This window comes from Denticeps clupeoides, chromosome 9 (genome assembly GCF_900700375.1).
Source record: "Denticeps clupeoides chromosome 9, fDenClu1.1, whole genome shotgun sequence".
NCBI lineage: Eukaryota > Metazoa > Chordata > Actinopteri > Clupeiformes > Denticipitidae > Denticeps > Denticeps clupeoides.
Window position 1 is genome coordinate 7,333,417 of NC_041715.1, and position 20,815 is coordinate 7,354,231.

At 44.3% G+C, this 20,815-nt stretch overlaps 2 protein-coding genes across 6 annotated transcripts; both read right to left on the bottom strand.

Moving 5' to 3' along the window:
• Positions 1–2,950: 2,950 nt before the first annotated feature.
• On the bottom strand, positions 2,951–11,154 carry crlf2 (cytokine receptor like factor 2). 5 transcript variants are annotated; one of them, XM_028991788.1, is made up of 8 exons: positions 11,060–11,154; positions 9,497–9,672; positions 6,167–6,339; positions 5,527–5,672; positions 5,136–5,286; positions 4,962–5,064; positions 4,792–4,870; positions 2,951–4,691 (listed from the first exon to the last, which is right to left on the bottom strand). In XM_028991788.1, exons 3-8 carry the CDS (start codon positions 6,243–6,245, stop codon positions 4,458–4,460), a joined length of 792 nt encoding a protein of 263 aa, XP_028847621.1. In that variant the 5' UTR covers positions 6,246–6,339; positions 9,497–9,672; positions 11,060–11,154; the 3' UTR covers positions 2,951–4,457. The 5 variants fall into 5 exon arrangements, with proteins under 5 accessions (XP_028847621.1, XP_028847624.1, XP_028847619.1 ...); XM_028991791.1 differs by lacking the exons at positions 9,497–9,672; positions 11,060–11,154 and adding an exon at positions 10,636–10,659; XM_028991786.1 differs by lacking the exon at positions 11,060–11,154 and having other exon boundaries at positions 9,497–9,778.
• A 1,399-nt stretch (positions 11,155–12,553) lies between these two features.
• On the bottom strand, positions 12,554–20,102 carry slc25a6 (solute carrier family 25 member 6). The gene is made up of 8 exons (XM_028991329.1): positions 19,876–20,102; positions 17,323–17,809; positions 16,719–16,859; positions 16,440–16,591; positions 14,726–14,953; positions 13,859–14,345; positions 13,140–13,280; positions 12,554–12,711 (listed from the first exon to the last, which is right to left on the bottom strand). The coding sequence occupies exons 1-8, from the start codon at positions 20,026–20,028 to the stop codon at positions 12,554–12,556; spliced, it is 1,947 nt and encodes a 648-aa protein (XP_028847162.1). The 5' UTR covers positions 20,029–20,102.
• Between the last annotated feature and the right edge of the window lie 713 nt (positions 20,103–20,815).

Here is a 20,815-nt window from a genome sequence, read left to right on the forward strand (position 1 = left end):
TGAACACTGTCGCATCACAGGACGTGTGTTGATACTGGAGTGTCTCTTTCTCATTCGCTAAATAATTGAACAGAAAAAAGGGGCCTCTGCAGGGTTTCCCACATCTGTATTTCCTTCTTTCGCATCCTCTGTGCAAACACTTGGCATGCACAACCACAAACGCACATTTACACACACACACACACACACACACAGTGAAAGTGCTTGGTGACACAGACTCATGTTCCAAGGAGCTTTGTGCGTTACTGACATGAAGAGACGCCAACACAGGTACAACATGGTCAGACCCTCGTGAGTTTGCCAGCAGACACGTTTGTCATCCACCATTTAGAGCCCGGGGCCCTTGACAGTGCTGGAAGTGGCGTGTTAAAAGCAGGTTGATGGGGATGGATATATAAATAAATAAATGAAACGAACGCCGCGCTCGCATCTGCGACGGCATGAAATTGCCAGTGTTTTACATCTCCCCTAGGTTTCTGCTTCGGGGACAGTTTATGTTGCGCGAGACAAAAGTGCTTTGACTCTGTCACCCTCCGTCACTTTGCGGCAGCGAGTCGAGCCGCTGCTGAAGCCACTGCTCCACCTGTGTGTTCTTCAGGCACCTGATGGCACGCACCAACCGACTTTGTGCTCGGCGTCTCCGGGCCTTTATGGTAATGAATTCTACAGTTCAATAAATAAAACATTCAGCTCCGCCGAGGTTGAACGACGGTGTGAAAGACGACTTCTCTCTGCCACTTGAAGGAAGCGAGGCTGTGATGCAGACAATATCATAAATGCTTAAAAGAACAATTCGCCCGGGACCAGGAATTTTTCACATTCGCTCTTAAGAAGAAAAAAAAAACATAATTAAAAGAGTAACGCTGTAATTTTTCGAGTGTTGGTTATTATTAAGTTCTGCTAATGAAACATGACTCTAGGCCACTCAGTTATTAATGGAGCATGCTGTTGATTGCTGCTTAAATACACTTAAGCACACTTAAACACACGAGTGGATTTTGAAACCAAATGTTGCAGCCTGGAGGAAGAAAAGACACCAGCGTCCATTTACAGAACCAGTCAAAAGTTTGGATGCACCTATTCTGTGGTGGAGCCATTTTGAAGAATCCGTGACAAGAAACATATTTAATATTTTCATAGCAAGAGAGTTGCCTCTTTTTACCTTCATGGTGTGAAATGCTGCAAAAGCTCCCTGCTTTGAGAGACGCACCTTCTTTCACCTTTTTTCATTTGCTTTTTTTCAGAACCTCACAATGAGTATGTGGTACAGTATGGAGAAAGCTGTTATATTCCTGGTATGAATATTATTTTTGATACACCCACTGTGGGGTATTAACTGTACTAGATTGAGGATGTTAAGACATCAGGATATTTAACAACAATGCAGGTAAACACACGTCTGATGACAATGTTAACAATAAGTCTCTTGCACAGGCCTGAGTACCATAGTTTGAGAACCACAGGTCAAGATATTAATTACTTCAAAAATATTCTCAATCATTGTCCTAATTAATTAATACACACACATATATTAATTAATTCAGACATATCTAACAAATCTGATAATCTGTGACATCCCATGTCCATCTTCTCTTTCTTGAAGTGAACGGATACAAAACTGCAGCAAAACGCTCACCTAACCTTCACTCAGTGCTATCACATTGCTGTGGTTTGCAGGATGACTTCCTGGTCACACACAGGTGCTTCTAATGGAACATTACATGCTGCTGAGTGTCCTTGCCTCGCTGGCTTCCGAGAGAAGTTTACACCGCAGACCAGTTGACTGACATAAAAAGAGATTATTGATTAAGCAGAGGGGAAAAAAAAACAAATGCACATCAGAATCCTCCTACACATTTTACACATTAGTCATGGTTTATCATCAGACTTGTCAAATTTTATGGAAACAAATGCAAGGCATGTTTAGTTTCTTAATTACAGTGTTTACACATATGCACCATACATTAAAGTAGAGAATGTGGTGTTCTTATTATTAGTAGTATTAGTATTATATACTATAATCTATAGGCATGTTAACCCTCCAACTCCGCTCCTACAGGACCTTCCTTAATGAGACTCAGATGAATGTTATTGGACTGGCTATGAATACAGCTGGTTGACAGCAGTGTGGGACGGATTGCGCTTGTTCCAACAGCAGGAGGGTGGGGGTGCCACCCCTGCCTTTAGTGTTGGATTGAACACACAGGCACTTAAAGAGGAAGAGGTGGAGAGAGGGTCTCTGTTCTGGCTGTTGCTGGACAAAAAGCCACCATGTACTTGTTAATATTGCAGCTGTTCAGGTGTATTAGCATTACACATAATATATTTTATATAATATATGTTTTATATTTGTCTGGCCTAATAGATGACATACTGGAACCACATTCAACCATTATTGAAATGAACGATATTTTTGGTTTTATTGAATTTTTCTGTGGGGCATCTTTTTTTGCACAGGATACTTGTGCCCCTGGTTTAATTATCCCAGTTCTGCCCTTTATAATTACTGTCTAATAAAAAAGTGAGTGGGTTTGAAAACTACTAGAATGACATTTTCACACAACATGATGTGATGAAAACAGCGACCAATCATATGCTCACGCTGGACCTGGGTTTGTGGGTCAGTATGGTCGATCCGGCTGTGGTCTCGTCTTTCCAGCTCTCCAGCTCTGAAACTGGTCCACTGGTTCTCGAAGGTCCAAGACCCACACTTGATTGTACTAAAGGCACAAAGCCAAATAGAACACTCTTTCACCCAGCGCTAGGGTATAACATAGAATGTATTTATTTGTGACAAAGTAAAATGCAAAAATTCATTACAGGGAGCAAAATAGAATCATGAACATTTGTAAAAATGCCAGGCCTTCGACTTAATCTTCACTCGAAATGTGGCTTAGTTCTGTTTCTGCAACACAGATATTAAAGCATAGATTTTTTTGGTAAACTCTTTCCATCATTCACTTCCTGTCTCAGGACTCGCTTGGGTCAATGTCGATGTCTTCTATCACCATAGCAACGTCATTTGCATCAACGGCGTTTTTAATTCTTTCTTTGAAGAGCTCCACCATGCGTCCATGGTTGGGTCATCTTATCCCAGTCCCAGAAAGCAAAGGTGAACTTTTGCAGCTGCTTCACCAAGCAACGTGCCCTCTGCTTTTTTACTCAGTGTCTCACCGTACGATCCTGTGGCTTTTCACAGAACAAAGACATGTTTTGTACCTACATACACACAGAGAGAGAGAGAGAGAGAGAGAGAGAGAGAGAGAGCAGGCATCCTGTGAACATAACAACAAAAATGGCAGAGATAGCAATCTTTAATCAAATACTCAAATCCAATGTCTAAATCCTTTAATCAGGTTATAAAATGCAATGAAATGTATGTTAAAGCATATGATACGTTGCTTTGGCAAAAAGTGAATAATATTAAAAATCCCACCATTCAGCAATGAGGCGTTTACACCGTATCTATGCAGTCATCAGAAGCCCTTATCCAGAGCAACTTACAATCTGTAGTTACAGGGACAGTCACCCTGGTGACACTCAGGGTTAGGTGTTCTTCTCAGGGACACAATGGTGGTAAGTGGGGCTTGAACTTGTGACTTTGTGGTTTTTGGTTCATAGGCAAGGGTGTTACTGCTTTAATAATTTTCCCTCCCGTTTTCTGCAGTGACACTACATGTGTGTGGTCCATATCATTCTCATCTGGCATTTAAGATCTCATTTGCATGGGCAGAGACAACTTAAGGTGTCTAGAGGATGTTCACGTGGGCACGTGGGCCCGTGGTTTCATGCAGCTCTACCCACCGTGCTTATCTGACATTATGTTGTGTAAATCCCCCAAGTTATTAAACATGCGGGCAAAAGCAGGCAAGCACACCATTTCGAGAGCAAGTGTGGTCTTAATTTTTTCAAATCAGCTTTCAAATTAACCTACATCCTGTCCTTCTCCTGGTTTGAAAGGCCCAACACAGCAGGGAATGTATTACGGTTTGCCTCTGATTCAAGTCATCAGGAAAGTCGGAGTGCCCTCCGTTGTTCAGTCATTGTATTACACTCATGCACAGCACCAAAATAGAAATTGTGATTATGTTCGTTCAGAATATATTGCAACAGGAGTCCCTCAATCCTCGGCAACTCTTAAGTCCCTGCAAAGCGCTTTATTCTTACTTATATTATAGAAAACTACAGGAATCTTTTCCCCATCAGGTTCAACAGATAAACACGCACTCAGTGAGATTTGCAGGCTTTAGCCACTCAAACTGACTTTCTAACCACGACAACACGATTTGCACCGCATCGTGAGATAAAAATGTCCCAGCGCAGATGTCCCGGCGCATAAAAAGTGTACATGTGGTTTAGACAGTGAAGGTTAATAAAGCATCGGCCAAAAAAAAAAAAAACATGGGTATTAGCAGTAGGCCTGTGTGATAAGCAGCGTGATAAGATCTCCAGAGTGGTTAGGCTTCAGTCGACCATTCGTGGCTCTGGCCCCAGTGGATGTAGGCGCTGATGGTGGTGATGCTGGGTTCACAGAGGTCCCCGTAGTTGTCCTCGTCCTCTGTCTGTTGCTCCCCGTTCCCGCTCTTGGTGAGCGAGACCACCTCAATCATAACAGTATTACACTCATATTTTTGGTTGTCTTGGGAGACACTGTCCCACCACTGAGAGACATAGAGAAAGAAAGAACGACCCTTAATGTGGAAGAAAGAAAGAAAAAAAGAAAAATGTTACCAAATAAGGGTTGGGATTTGAAGATGAAAACGAATCATATGAAGGCTTTTTTGTCGTTACCTGGGACTGACTTAAATTCAAAATCTTTTCTTGTACATGTTTCGGATCTGGAACTACGGGCAAATTATTTTGGCAGATTCTGAGAAAACAAAAATCAAGACGCGATAACATGCATAGATTATAACTTACATTTAGATTATAGGTAACAAGGGCAAATCTGACATATTTACCTTTTTATAATGCAAAAAAGCAGGACAAGTGTGACAGGCACCAATGCCAGTAAAGCATAATAAAAAGACCAGTTCGCCACAGGCACCTGAAGAACACAAGCATCTACAGACAGGAAAAGGTGCAGTAAGTAATAAGGCTGAACAAAAACTCTTTTGGACTGTTGAAAATCCCACCATGTTCCGTGTCATTTCTCCACTGGTCAACCCAAGCGCTCCATTCACTTTTATCGATGCATCCGTACTTCATCCTCAGGCGAAACAGGTAGTTCCCTCTAGTAAGATAAAACACGTTGACAAAGTCCTCCATCACGTCGAAAGTCTGTTCCTGAATTCAGAAGGAAAACACAAGCGAGGCACAATAAACCAGTTCATGTTCCACTCTAGAAGTATAAAGTATAGAGAATCAGACTCAAATAATAAAAAAAAAGGCTTTTAGTCTAGGACTAGGCTTAATCCATGAATGGGAAACTGACCGGTAATGCTTGTTTTTTGTGGGGCTTTGCGGTTGCCAGATCAGAGATGCAGGAAAGAAGAATCTGCAAACTTCAATGCTCTTTATAAATACCTGCCAGTGAGTGTTACAGCTTCTACGGTACTGCAGCTCGGTGCTGTAGCATCTGCCGCTGATATTTTTGTTGGGATTTGTCCATGTCACGGTTGTATTGTGTCCTGTTACATTAATGCTCATCTTGATGTTGTCTGAATTGATGTCTGCGGGGGGAAACGAATAAGAAGTTACGGACAGTTTTGACCTGATTCGGGGAGCCCAACTGTTTGTAAACTAATGTAACTAGTACTACGAGGCTGTGGGTTAAAAAAAAAAAAAAAAAAAGGTGCTAAGTGTGTAAAGCGAGAGTAGGCTGAATCATGTCTATACCATGACGTGTACAGCAAGGCCAAAATAAAAAAAAAATGCAAATCTAGCGTGAGACACTGTCTGCACGCCTTCATGTATTTGATGTGGTGCCAGATGACACTGTGCCAAATATGACACATGCGTCAATTTTTCATGCTGCTTTTTGTCTTAAATGTTTCACTTTTACACCTTTCATTTATGCCATCGTGGAAGGCAATTTTAAACATAAATTAAGTATAGATCATAAAAGATCTATAAAATTATGTAAAAAATAAATATGTATTCATAATAAAGCACGCTCTTGAGATTGTACGGTGTTCTATGATAAGACTGACATAGGAAGACTTACAGTCAGTGCGGATGGAGAAAGTGGCGAGTGGGGAGAGCAGGAGCAGCAGCAGGTGCCGAGTCAGGATCGACCGTCCCATCACTGGTTCCTCTCACCGCGACCGAAACATCTGCGCTTCCTCCACCTCGTGCTGGAGCTGCGTCTGTCGCTCCTTCTGTCTGAATGAGGGTTTGCTGTGTGAGCGAGAGAGACCGGTGATTCTTCACTTTTTTTCACTTCCTCTTATTCTGTGACCTACAACAGGAGTGTAAAAAAAAGTCTCACACAACAAAGGGGTAGGGTGGTTGTAGCCGGGTGGGCAACACACTCGCCTATAAAAGGGAGCACAAAGTCACAGGTTCAAACCCCACTTATTACCATTGAGTCCCTGAGCAAGACACTTGTCTCCAGGGGGACTGTCACTGTAACTACTGATTGTAAGTCCCTCTGGATAAGGGTATGCTAAATGCCATAAATGTAAAGTGTGTTTGTCAAAGGCTGTTTAAGAGAAATAAATATGCAGCATATAATATTTTTATGCTGGAAGTTGATGCGATATAAGAGGTACTGTAGCTCAAATAAGGAAAACGTCCATGCTGGTTCTAATAGGACAGGTGTCAGGTGTGTATAGGGGTCAGGTGTGTAAAAGACCAGTAAGGTTTCCCATGATGGCACATAAAAAAAGTTGTGTAAAGTAGTGTCACTTGGTACGGTGCAGGGAGGACCACTCAACTCGACTCAAACAAAATATGACACAATGCAGGAATCAGGGAACATGCCGGGTGACAGTGAAAGTGAAAAGTGAAATGACACAACGAAATGTGTCCTCTGCTTTTAACCATCACCCTTGGTGAGCAGTGGGCAGCCATGCCCGGGGAGCAGTGTGTGGGGACTGTGCTTTGCTCAGTACTGTGGCGGAACCTTGGCGGATCGGGATTCGAACCTGCAACCTTCTGATTACGGGGCCGCTTCCTTAACCGCTAGGCCACCGCTGCCCCAAAGGGACACAATGCTCACATGCAGACTAGAAACACTCATGAACATTTATAAATAAATACAGGCGCACACAATAAGGGACACGAACGACAGAGCAGCAGCAGGCACCAGGGCTCACTACAAAAAGCAAGCAAGCCAGCATGCATGCAATGTTCTCACCATGTGCAATGTATTCACCCTTCCTTTCAGGGGAACAGTGTTCCCAGACAGCAGTGCCCTCTTTCAACTGGATAACATTGCCGGCCACACTGCAAAAATGGTTCGAGAACATTAATTTCGAGGAATAATGAGTTTGAGGCCTCTCCAAATTCTCCAGTTCTCGGTCTGTGGGATGAGCTGAAAAAACAAGTGCCGGCACAACAGGATCTGTTACTAACAGCTTGGCGTCAGAATCCATGGAAAACCTTCAAAGGTCTAGTGAAGTCCATGGTTCTCAATAACTAAAAAAAAACAAAAAAAAAATGGGAAGAGCTTCAGAACCTGTGCCACATTCTGTGAATACAGTCAAATTGACTAAACTGCCAAATCCCATTACAGCATGTTTGATGTGCAAAGTGTTAATTACTCGGTGGGGAAAAAAAAAAAGTGCTCCCTCTCTCGTCTCCCGCAATTAGTCATTGTGAAAAATTTCCCCAGACACGGGCAGCAACGAACAATAAAAAAAGAGCGACGCGGAGCAGATAAGGCAGCGGACGTGCCGTATCAGTACTGTACATCGGCACCGAATGTCAAAAATGAGACGGTACCTAGAAATGATCGCCGACAGATACGGAGGGGGAGCTAATGGCCTTTTTGCGGTTGTGTGAACAGGAGGGGCGGTGAGTAGCGCTTGGAGACACGTACTTTTGCTAAGATAAGAAACTGCAGAACAAGCATGTCACTGTTAGTCCACTCGATATACGCCAGTCCGTTACGCATTGACATGCACTAATTTAGTTGTGTTGCGGATGAGCCGTTTTGTTCCGTTCCAGAGCACACAATCTCGCCGTTGCGTTGGCATCCTTGCATTTTCAAAGATGCATTTTGGTTTGCATCAGCCGCATGTGGACAGAGCCGAGAGGTGCGATCGGGGGGGGGGGGGGGGAGAGGTCAAGATGAACGGGGAAGGCAACGAGGTGTCAAAGAGGAGGGAGAAGCCTTTGAGTGAAGCCAAGCCCCATCTCTGCTGGAGACCACAGCATCCTCAGGGAGGAGCTCGGAGTCTGCCGAGCAGCAGAGGTAAGACGAGGCCTGTCAGGAACAAAGACGGAAATTCTGATGATGTGTTTAACTAAAAGGGCAAGAGAAAAGTGAATCAAAGCGGCGCAGGATCAAAGAAAGCAACAATAAAGTCAACACGGTTGCCATGGGACCAGCAGGAGATGCATATCATTTATAAGCTCTTCTCCGGCTCTCTCTGATGTCGGAGAATTGATTGCTATTGTTCGGCGAGGCGGCACGTTGGAAGGCGGCTGGGTTAAGGACGAGGGTCAGTTTCTGAGGGGAGATTCAGCTCCTCCTTTCAGCACAGCGCGGAAAAATAGTTCGACAGATGTTCTCGCGAGTGACAGAGGCCACCTCGACGACTGCGGTGGTGCAGGACCCCATTATGTTTACCGGCGTGGGCGTGAACTGACAAGCAGGTTAAACAACAGTGTGTTGCGACAAATAAAGATACAGAAGCGACAAAAGAAAATGCTTCGACGTTTAAAAGTCTCCAAACGGAACAAAACTGGAACTACCTGCTAGAAAATGAAGGCGAGTTCCGCGGTGACAAACACCGTAAGATCTCTTGCTTAATCTCTGTCCGGACCACAGGTTCCTTCCTGAGCAGGGAACGCAGCAGAACACCGCGAGTGAGCGGGTGAGCCGGGTCTCCGCTCTGTACCCATTAGGCCAGAGTTCCTGTTCGTCAAACTGTGCAGTACAAAGCAGCCAGCGTACACAGGCCTACGGTACAGAGGTGTAAGTGACCGAGGTGTATTCGTAGCCAATGTGGAGTGGCTGGTTCTGGAGGAATCGGAGGTCAGAATACAGGCGTGTGAAGGAGAGGGAGGACAGCGATGGGTGGACAGGTTGCAGCGAGGAAAGCTGGCGAAGGTGGAGGACTTCAGAGGCAGGACAGTCCAGAGCAGGAGGTGATTTGTGACAGGCGGTTAGAGACAACAGAGAAAGCGAAGGTTTAGAAGACAGTAGTGAGACTGTCAATGTTTTGTGTGCTGGAGAAGTTGGTATCGATGGAAAAGACAGGAGGCAGAGCTGGAGGCGGTGATAAAGCGATGAAGTTCGGGGCAGATCGGATGACTGGCTGGCTGTTGGGAGCCGAGTACAACCAGTTTGAGAACCAAGGCAGTAAATAATGCAGTTTACACTCACTAAATATCCATAGCCTCTCAGTCCATGTCAAGGTGTTGGGAGCCCATCCTGGGACATCCTGGGTGTAGAGCAGGGCTTGACCCAGGGCATTGTGACTTCCAATGAAGTTGTTGAAGTTGTTTTCACCACTCAGTAAGCAGATGAAGGAAAGAATTTCAATGTGTGAATCGCAGGACCTGAAATTAGCCAGAAGTAATTTCTTAACTTAGATTTAATAGATTACGTATAATGAACCTAGGGGAGGAACCGGCAGCTTGGTGAGAATGTAGCTTGTGGACATTCCATTACGCAGTGCTGCGACTGTGAATGAGACTGAGTGACGGAAATCCCCACCCCCCCACTCACCTTGCCAACTCTGTGTGTGGTGGGAGCATTTGCCACGCCACTCATGATACTGGCATAATATCCTTCCAGGTATGTGTTTACATTTTAAAAACTCCATTCAGCAATTCTGAGTAAAAGCCACTTACACAGTCATCTCTGTCATTTGAGTCAACTACACATCCTTACATCTTCAGTTTCTCACCTTGTATCGACAGTTAAACATTCTTCTTGCCACTCGTTCCACATGTACTGGTGTCACAACATGACCATTTAAAACAACGGACGAACAAAGCGAAAAGGTCATTATTAATTCATTTTCATGATACTGGTCAAGATCTGAGCCACTTTAAGAACATGACAAAGAGGTCAAGTGTTGAGTTGGCCAAAAAATTCTCAAAATTACAATCAAAACAAGCATCTATGGGACATGCATGGGAAAAAAAACCTTCTGGTAACAACTTTGGGCCAGATGATTCCATAGGACACCTTCATAATATCTTGTGGATCACTGCAGGCATGAGAGCAAACTACAAATCTCACCTACACAGTGACAATTAGCTCTCCCTGATCTGGAATGGAAGGTTGCCTGGCATTGCCAACCCTACAGACAAGGTGGTCCCAGATCGATGGGTGAGCTTCCAAACCATCATCATAATGTCCCCTTCATCACCCACTTTCACGAAACTCACCCTCTCCCCTTATATTACATTCCACACCCACTTTCTCCACCCACCTTTTCCATATTTTCCACGTGGCTAATAAGCAAAATTCATGAGAAACTTATAAGACAACTTTGGATGTTTGCATGAGCTTACCCATCTGTGACAATAATCCAGAATTCCACATACACGTTCTTGCCTCCTCATCGGCACACTATGTCCTATAAGGTGAATATAACCTATAATGAAAGCAATTTGTGCCCCAGGACAGTAGCCGCAAACTTCAAGGCCAAAGCAATCTGTCCATTACTGACTATATTTGCAAAGTATGTGAAAAATGTTTTAAAAAATGAAACCACTCCAGATTTACTTGAACAACTTGTTACAAGCTGGTACACTCCAGATTTATCTATCAAGTACAGCATGTAAACCGCATGTGAAATAATAAAGGGTTTATTATTATCTTAATATTTTCGACTAGAAACTATCCTATTGTATATATAGTATTGTAAATTGGAATTGAAAGTGAAGCCACCTCTGTTTACAGTCGCTGAAAAGCCTGAAAAGGTCCAATGTTTACCTTGAACGCGGCCCACGAGCACGTGCAGTTTGCACATGGAAGTCGTTGCGGCGTCCCCCGCCATCTGAGCAGCAACGAACGTCTTCAAATCGCTCGTTTTAATATCGAAGCACTTAACACCGCCATTATAACATTATAATTACTTTCAGGTGGAGCTTCAAAACGCGCCTGTCAGAGGACTACAGTACGGGATCGCCTTACACAAGATGGTTACGCATTACAGTCGCTTTGGCAAATCGCATTGGCCTTTTGATCTCTGTTAGCTGTCACGACTGACTCGTGAGCTTTTTCATTACAAAGTCTTGCAACAGGCACTGAGCTAATGCCGTTTTGACTTTTTAAAAAACTTTTAAATTCCCCTTTTTCTGTTGTTCTGGCTCTGTTGCAGCCATAAACGACTGAATTGTAATGAAAACCGCGCTCTTATCAGTACATATCTTGCAGGGGATTTCACAGCATAACCTTATTTTAACAATAAACTAATTAATCTACAGTGTAAAGGTCAAATTCAGTCAAATAAACTAATTTTAAACCATTTAAAACATAAAAAGAAAACAGAAATATTACCTGGTTGTGTACAATAATGGTTTCACAATTAAATAAAATCTTTCTCTTGAAGGAAAGAGACAGGAATGTTAATTATTGCCAAGAAATGTTCTTTTTGTTTTTTAGAATTTATGAATGAGGTATTTATTTCATTAAATACATGGGATTTCAACACTTCATCTTGTATTCTGTGAAAATAAATAAAACGAACTTAAACATGAAAGTGGAATCTATCTATTAAAAGTCAGATTAAAGTCACCACCAACACTACAAGAGCATAAAAGAATAAAGAAGCCATGTTTCATTGTCCCGAACGAAGGGGGAAAAAGGACTGGACTGGAACAAACAAAATATGTGTTTGATGTCATTTGCGGTATATCGAGAGTATTACTATTATTACAGAGAATCCATATTGCGTGCGGTACTCCCCCTACACTTGCATATATTCCCTGCCGAAGCCTACTTCATATGCTGGCCCTCCGTTCGAGGTTCTAAGAAAGATACAGAGAACGTCTGTTTCGAATGAAAGCGGCCGCACTCGCAGCCGCAGCGTTTCATGTCACTTTCGTCTGCATGTTGTAATAAATGTAATGTCCTTTCCATCAAGCCTGGAAATCTGCCCTCTATTTTCTGCTTAACGCGTTGTTCTATGCTTTGGTTATAAGGGACCTCGAGGAAGAATGGGGGGGCAAAGATGTTCTTATAGCGCCATCTTGAGGTGAGCCAACATAACCTGCAAAAACTACTGGTAAAATTCTTGCGGAAAGAAAAAAAATACTGGAAGAATAAAAAAATCCATAATTTGTGCAAATAAACACACGGTTAAATTGGCAGGTTGTCGTCTAAAACAAGGAGTGAGACCCATGCTCGTTCTACGCTGGAATGGTGTGGTGTGGATACAGGTTCCAGGGTGGCGGCTACTCTACTTTACTCCTCGCGAGTGCGGGCCTAAACATATTTCTTGAACTCGTCGTACAGCACCAGCACGAAGGCTCCGCCCATGCCTCGCAGCACGTTGGACAGAGCCCCTTTGAAGAAGGCCTTGGAGCCCTCGTCACGAGCGATCTTCCTCCAGCAGTCCAGCGTTCCGGTGTACATAATGTCAGCTGCGGAAAAAAACCAAGCAAACAGCTCATTAATGCTGAGCACGGCGGCAACGTTGGCGTTCAACAAACTAAGATAGCAAATTTACAGCAAAATTTGCGGTTTTTACTTCGCAGGCTGTCTTCTTCGTATTGCACTTTACATTTACGGCATTTGGCAGACGCCCTTATCCAGAGCGACTGTGCTTTCATGTTACCATCAACGAAATAATCAGAACGTGCACTTTATGTCAGTATGCAACTCTGTTGAAATGTTACATGTGGCACCGGGTTCCGGAGAAACGTTGTTTTCGCTTCACTACGTACTGTCTAACACGTCTGTAGCTGAAATAAAGGCAATAAAGCTCAGTGTAACTTGAGCCAGGAACCAGTGCTGGATGAACGGAGAACACCGTCCTGGGAGAACAGGCGGCTCGAAGAATGCCGCTCACCTCCTTTGCGTCCGGACTGCATCATCATGCGACGCCGGACTGTGTCGAAGGGGTACGAGACCACCCCTGCTACAGCGGTGACCGTCTGGGCGATCATCCAGCTGACCACGATATGAGTGTTTTTAGGGTCTGGAAGCATACCTGCAGAGATACATTCACAAAACGCATTCAGAACATTTCAAAAACGTTTTACTGGTAACAGAGCAGAATTCTCATTCCTGCCCTTTGTTGGTAATGATCAATGATTTCACTCAGTCAGCCACTGACCTTAGTCCTATTCAAGGTCGCGGCTGCCGGAGCCATGTTGACCTACCCAGAGCTCCCACTCACCACCGGGTACACACACACACACACACACACACACACACATTCACTCTCACCTTCGATCAGTTCAACTAGTGTGCATGGCTTTGCACAGGGGAGAGGAATAATTTAGTGTGATCTGAATAAGCGCCACCACTGGTGATACCGGAACCTTTGACTGTTTATACTGCCCCCTTGTGGTCTCTGAAAGGTATTACTGGACTCTTCATAACATGTAAGGCCTAAAATGAATAGGAAAGCGATGTTTAATAAACCAGGGTCTAAAAAAAACCATGCAGGCCTGTAATTAATAAATCCTTGGTTGATTTTCACATTTTTTAAAGAATTTACATTAGTGTGCAATTACATGGCCCACAATACAATCACACTTATTCAAAAAAATTATAATAATCTACCTTTAGCTGTGTCATAGATGCCAAAGTAAGCTGCTCTGTAGATGATGATGCCCTGCACCGACACGTTGAAGCCCTGATACAGGCCCCGCAAGCCGTCTGACCTGGAGATTTTCGCCAGGCAGTCGGCGAGACCGTTGAACTCCCTGCCTGCCCCGGCCTTCCCCACGTCCGCCGCCAGACGGGTTCGAGCAAAATCCAGAGGGTAGACGAAGCAGAGCGAGGTTGCCCCTGCAGCTCCGCCCGACGCCAGGTTCCCGGCGAAGTAGCGCCAGAACTGCGTGTGCTTGTCCACGCCGCCCAGGAAGATCTGCTTGTACCTGTCCTTGAAGGCGAAGTTGAGGGCCTGCGTGGGGAAGTAGCGGATGACGTTGGCCAGGTTGCCGCGCCAGAAGGAGACGAAGCCCTGTTCCTTGGGGATCCTCACAATGCAGTCCACGATCCCCTTGTATTGCTTGTCTGCGCTGATTTGCTTGCTGGCATGCTGGACCTACAGGAAATAATATTAATATATATATACATTATTATTATTATTAAAAATGATACTCCAAATGATAATTGATCACAGTTGACACACGATCAAAATGAGTTCGACAGCACTGGAGAATTTCAGGCCGAACGGCAGGTCACTGCAGATGCCGCATTACAGAATGAGGTAAAGGCTGCAGATGTGCAATCGTGCGACGGCGCCCACTACGATAAACCCACGCACTCCGAACGCACGACTGTGCACATTAACCCCCAAAACCGGGGAACAAAATTGCATCCTTGAGGTAGAACGGACGCTCGGGGATGCTGCGGCTGATGATGTAAGGATTTTTTATTTTATATTTTTTTTATTCCGTCCCAGAAGGAACGCCGCGTTCTCACCTGCAGCAGCAGCTTCACCCTCTCGATCGGCGCCACCGCAGTCTTGGAGATGGCCGCGGCCACGCCGCCCGCCAGAAAGTCCTTCGCGAAAGAGATCGCCGCGTCCGCCATGGCAGCGATGCTCGCAGATAACCGGTGACGGACGGACGGACGGACGGACGGGACGGGATGGGAGGGAGGAGTCTGCGGATGTCGCTGCGCGCAGACTCCGCGGCGGCGCAGCCAGATCTCGCGAGAGAAACGAGATTCAAGACCGCGGCTACTGTTAACCGTGACCATGATAATTTCACTTGCAGTGCACACTTTTGGCAGAAGAAGTTACGTAAGTAGGCCTTTTCAATATATTTCAGCGTGACTTTTATCCCAATTTCTGTGCTTGTGAATTGCCGTATTTTTAGATTGTGCTGCAATGACCCGTGGCCGCCGCTAGATGGAGGCACAAGGTAAACTGTACGCTCCATCACTAGATTACGAAATAGTCTATTTCTACTTTCATGTTATGAATTTTTATAGTCGCATATATACAATATGCAAAAAACAACTGGAAAATAAGTAAGAGCTGGATAATTGGTGCATGGGTAATTAGTTATTTATTTAATTCAGTTATTTAACCCCAACTGATGCAGCGAGTTGCTGGTTGTTCCATCAGTGAATTACTTTTGACGGCATGTTTCAAGATGACAATGCCAGGATCCATCGGCTCAGATAGTGACAGAGTGTTTCATGGACCACGAGGCATTATTTTCACACGTGGATGTGCTGTAGGAGAATTTGCAAAAGGGTTCAACTGTCCCATCATCCCTACAAGGCATAAAAAATAACGCAAATAACTCTGGACAGAAATAAATGTTACGAAGGTGCACAGTCGCATCAAAACAACGGCACAGCAGATTTCATAGTCAAAGTCAAAGTGAAATTTATTGTCATCTCACCCTATCGAAGTACACATACAGACGAGATTGCAAAGCTTTGTGGTTTCACGGTGCACAAAAGGAAATTTTACATGACACACAACACAACAACATGACACAGGATGTTGTGCAACGACCCATGATATAGTGCAGGTCGAGACAAACCAGGCGGACAAGTTGCAGGTAAAGGAGGGGCAAACTAAATATTAGTGTGTGACTTTTTCTTGGACAGGCCGTGCACAACACAATCCATCAAATAGGTGGCAATATGTGTGGAAATTGTACAGAACTGCACTCGTTCTTTTCAAAATCAAAAGTCACACACTGGCAGAAAAAAAAAAAAACTTTTATTAGATGCTGAGCCATTTATTGTGATGGCAGTGACGATAAATAAAGCTCAGGCAGTGTTATGGATTGTTCATATCTAAGAAACACACACATCAGTCCAGAGATGGATGGAAAGCCACTTTGTTCTGTGTAAAATATTTGTTAGTTTGCATATCATTTTAAAGTAAATGACATTTACACAAAAATGCAGGTCCCCACACACAGAAGAAAGAGAATGTCACATGACGAAAGATTCAAATGAATTTATAAATATTAGCATATTAGCATATAGGCAGCTAACTATTTCATTCACTGCCATTTGGTCCAGCATGGTCCTTTAAAATATAAAAAAAAAAAAACATACACCAGACACGATAAAGGCACAGAGTGTTTTCACATGTTAGGAGTTCCCGCTTGCAACAACCTGTTTGGTCGTATTGGATCGTTGCTGCTTGCTTGGCTGGGTGGACTCAGACAAATTTCTTTAACTCGTCGTACAACACCAGCACGAAGGCGCCGCCCACGCCCCTGAGAACATTCGACAGAGCGCCCTGGAAGAAGGCCTTGGCACCCTGCTCACGAGCGATCTTCCTCCAGCAGTCCAGCGATCCGGTGTACATAACATCAGCTGTGGGAACAAGGGACATAAGCATCGCTCCACCAAACGGAACGGCGCGAACTCCCGTTATGAGCAGCGAAAGGAGAGGGAACTACGATTACGGCCTCGCGATAGCTTCGTTTTTTTAGCCACTCACCTGCCGAACACCCAGACTGCATCATCATACAGCGGCGGACGGTGTCGAAGGGATACGAGATGGTGCCCGCCACCACAGTCACCGACTGGGCGATCAACCAGCTCACCATAATATGGGCGTTCTCGGGGTCTGGAAGCATACCTGACCGAAGAGAGAAATAAAGACAAGCTGTTTATCATCATACTTTAGGCTGGGAATATTATTTACTTTTAACCAAGTAAACCAATGTTTTCCATTCAAATGAATGGATTTTATTCAAATGAAACACAAATGAAGACAAGCAGGAGACCAGAGTTTCATAGTCCTACTCCTAGAATCTGATGGAGAAGGTGGGACTGCAGGACTTACTGAGATTTACTGATTTACTTTTTCCATTCAAGGAAAAGGCTTGAAATTATAGGAGGTTTCTACATACTACATTAAACTAAACTAAGAGTCCCAAGTTTGGTTTCCTTGGGATTATCAATACTTGCATTATAGAGCTGGAAAAAATGTGAAAGTTTGAGTATAAAATATCAAATTCTAGTATAATGGCCCGTCTCCCCCACACTGCAGAGGTAGTTATGTTAAAATGCTTTATTAGGTGCTATTCGCCTTTCATTACCTTTAGCTGTGTCATAGAGGCCAAAGTAAGCTGCTCTGTAGATGATGATGCCCTGCACCGACACGTTGAAGCCCTGATACAGGCCCCGCAAGCCGTCTGACCTGAAGATCTTCACCAGGCAGTCGGCGAGACCGCTGAACTCCCTGCTGGTCGCGTTCTGGCCAACGTCCGCCGCCAGACGGGTTCGGGTCAGATCCAGAGGGTAGACGATGCAGAGCGAGGTTGCCCCTGCAGCTCCGCCCGACGCCAGGTTCCCGGCGAAGTAGCGCCAGAACTGCGTGTGCCTGTCCACGCCGCCCAGGAAAAACTTCTGGTACCTGTCCTTGAAGGCGAAGTTGAGGGCCTGCGTGGGGAAGTAGCGGATGACGTTGGCCAGGTTGCCGCGCCAGAAGGAGACGAAGCCCTGTTCCTTGGGGATCCTCACAAAACAGTCCACGATCCCCTTGTATTGCTTGTCTGCGCTGATTTGTCTGTTGGCGTGCTGGACCTACAGGGAAGGCGGAGATTGTTATCACCACCACGCCACCAGGGAAGAAGTATAATCTCCCTTTACACGGGAAGTTACACTCATCATAGAATTTGTACCGCAACGAAAGCAGAACATGAACATTGGGAGGTGTTACATTCGCCTGCCACTTAATACTAGTCGCGGTTCTCATCTTACACCCCATCGTTTTAAAATCGTTTGGTTTAAAAATGCGACCTTGTACAAGAAGCCACGTTAAAGGTCAAAACATCATACATTTACATTTTTAAGTCAAATTAAATGAACAATACGAAAGACTTGGCTGAAACATTGCTTTTCTTCTGCGGGTAGAAGCATTGAAAATGACATTTTTCAGTGTATTTCAGAGCAAAAAAACGACAATTTTCTTTTTATCCTTATTTTTCACTGTTGTCTGCACTTTATTAACAACACAAGCTATTTACCACATTTAATTACATGTTATATTGCCTTTGTGCCTCTGAAGTACCACTGTGGCGTCAAACTGTGGCAGAAGACAAGACAGGGTGTGTTACTTGATTACGGTGTAAAACATTCATGGCCAGCTCAAATTTCATAAATTCGCCAGAAACCAGTATTGCCAGCGCACCCAGCAACAGACCCTCGCTGTGCAGCTGTCACTGTGGACACGGCACATTGGGACAATGAGCACGGACAACCGCACGCAGTCTGCTTTGGTAATAAAGTGACCTCAGACGACGACTGCCATCATAATGGAGTGTCGTGCAGATGAGGGTGCATGGTCCACCGCATCAGCATGGATCCAAACTGCACCAACAATCACGTCTGAAAAGCAGCGTGGACAGATATGAAGTGAACGCAATTTGTCAAATTTGAATGCACTTTTGTACTTTTACTCAAGCGGAGTCGAATTTTTCCCTGGGTATCTCTTGATTTAACGGAAGTACATGGTTCGTGTATTTTGTCCAACGCTGCTGAAAGTATATCTGGTTCAGCAGGTCAAACCATGCAGCGTAGTTTATCCAAAAATGACCAGCATGGGGGATCCCTCATCAGTAATGCGGCGAGTCATCTATACCTGGACAGGCGAAATAAAGGCGGTGACGAAAAAAAAAAAAAAAAACATGGACTGGTCAGCAAATGTCCACAAACATTCCACACAGAAGTCACAAATGACAATAACATGTTTGCTATAATAAGAATGAAATTGATCCTTGACCATATCAGAAGGGCATTGGCATTATGTTCTACTACAGTACATTAAGATGTAAAACTTTAAAAAATAGATTTAAGGTATTGAAATCCTTGTAAAACAGCTCTGATGTTTCATCAATTATGTCTTCAGCGAAACTTGTTGGTATTACCGTGTCCTAATATGAAAAGACCACATGAATTGAACCTGCTTAGCAAAGACAATGGCAAATTATAATGGCACATAACTTCCCTCCATTATGGCAAGCCGAGAATAAGCCAATAACCACAGCGTTCACGGCGAGTTTTTAAAGGGTTGGTTGCGACAAAAAAAGCGTAAAAAAGGATGGATGTGCTTGTTTTTTTAAAAATATATTACTTGAATGTTGTATTTGATTAAGAAAAGGAAAAGGAAAGGAAAAATGGGTTAATATTTAATCTGCGTACCTCTAGTGGAGTCGGCTTAACACCAAATAGGGGAAATAATCATTTAAAAACAAAGACAAAACAAACAGAATATCGTTAAAAGATTCATTTTTATGCCTCGCTGCTAATGTGAACAAAAAAAAAGAAATGAAACTGGAGGTTATAGCACGAAATAAACGGAATGTATTCCGTTACAGCCCAGCCCCGGTTATTATGTTTTTATAACACATGTAAATAAGCGAGAGGTGTGTTACTTATATTAATGCTAATGTTAAATTGCTTTAAGAATTAGTGCAACGCACGTCAATGTCAGAATTAAAATGTGTTCCGTGTTGAAGGTCAGTTCGAGCAACATGGATCACATGACCGGAGAACTAACGCGTTCCATAAACGTTCAGAGTAAAAACCGTGCTGTTGGCATTATGATGATGATGATGATGATGATTATTATTATTCTAGCCGGCTCTCACCTGCAGGATGAGCTTCACTCGCTCGATGGGCGCCACCACGGTCTCCGAGATTGCGGCCGCGGCCCCGCCTGCCAGGAAGTTCTTGGCGAAAGTCAGCGCGGTGTCGGCCATGGCTGGACTGCGGACCTCTTCCTCGCTCCCCCGCTCGCTCATTCATTCACCCCGACGCCGGAGCGGCCGCCGCACCATGGCCACAGTCTCCACCCAGGCGACAGTTCCTGGTGACGCGACGCCGTCCGTCCCGAGGGGCGTGGTCACGTGGGCGTGGCCTCACCTTCTGAGCGCAGAATCCCGTTTCATTTGACCAGGTTGACATTTACAGCATTTACCAGGCGCCCTTATCCAGTAGTTACAGGGACAGTCCCCCCCTGGAGACACTCAGGATTAAGTGTCTTGCTCAGGGACACAATGGTAGTAAGTGGGATTTGAACCTGGGTCTTCTGGTTCATAGGCGAGGTTTACCTGGGATGACGTAACCTACCAGTCAAACGTTTGGATGCACCTACTCATTCATGGGTCATGCATTTCTTTTACATTGTACAATAAAACCGAAGATACAGGACCATGAAATAACACATGTGAGGTTATGTAATTTTAAAAAAAGGCAAAAGGTTGAAGATTTGAGTCTCTCCATAGCCGGGAGCTTTTGCTGTGATGGCAGCATTTCTCTCCACAACCTTAATTTAGACCACGGCTTCCAACTGTTCTGACGTTTTATGCCGAGCACTTTCTTATCAGTCGCTCACGTAAATGAGAATCTCATGAAGCGGCTTTTGATGATGTCAATAGTGAAGAAAGCCGCCATGAAAGTAAAAAGAAGCGACTCGGAAAAAACAGATTCATCATTTGTTCTGCTACGAAAATACTAAGTATGTTTCTTGCATTGGATTCTTCAAAATGGCTCCATCTTAGTTTCCATAACCGCCACAGAGTAGTTGGG

Excerpts from the sequence above, each read along its gene's own strand:
- crlf2 (XM_028991788.1), bottom strand. The coding sequence starts at position 6,245 with ATGGGACGGTCGATCCTGACTCGGCACCTGCTGCTGCTCCTGCTCTCC. Across the intron at positions 4,871-4,961 it reads CTTTTTTGCATTATAAAAAG|AATCTGCCAAAATAATTTGC; the intron begins GTAAATATGTCA and ends TTGTTTTCTCAG. Across the intron at positions 4,692-4,791 it reads TGAATTTAAGTCAGTCCCAG|GGTCGTTCTTTCTTTCTCTA; the intron begins GTAACGACAAAA and ends TTCCACATTAAG.
- slc25a6 (XM_028991329.1), bottom strand. The coding sequence starts at position 20,028 with ATGAGCGAGCGGGGGAGCGAGGAAGAGGTCCGCAGTCCAGCCATGGCC. Across the intron at positions 14,346-14,725 it reads GGGTGAAGCTGCTGCTGCAG|GTCCAGCATGCCAGCAAGCA; the intron begins GTGAGAACGCGG and ends TATTTCCTGTAG. Across the intron at positions 12,712-13,139 it reads GCAGTCCGGACGCAAAGGAG|CTGACATTATGTACACCGGA; the intron begins GTGAGCGGCATT and ends TTTTTTCCGCAG.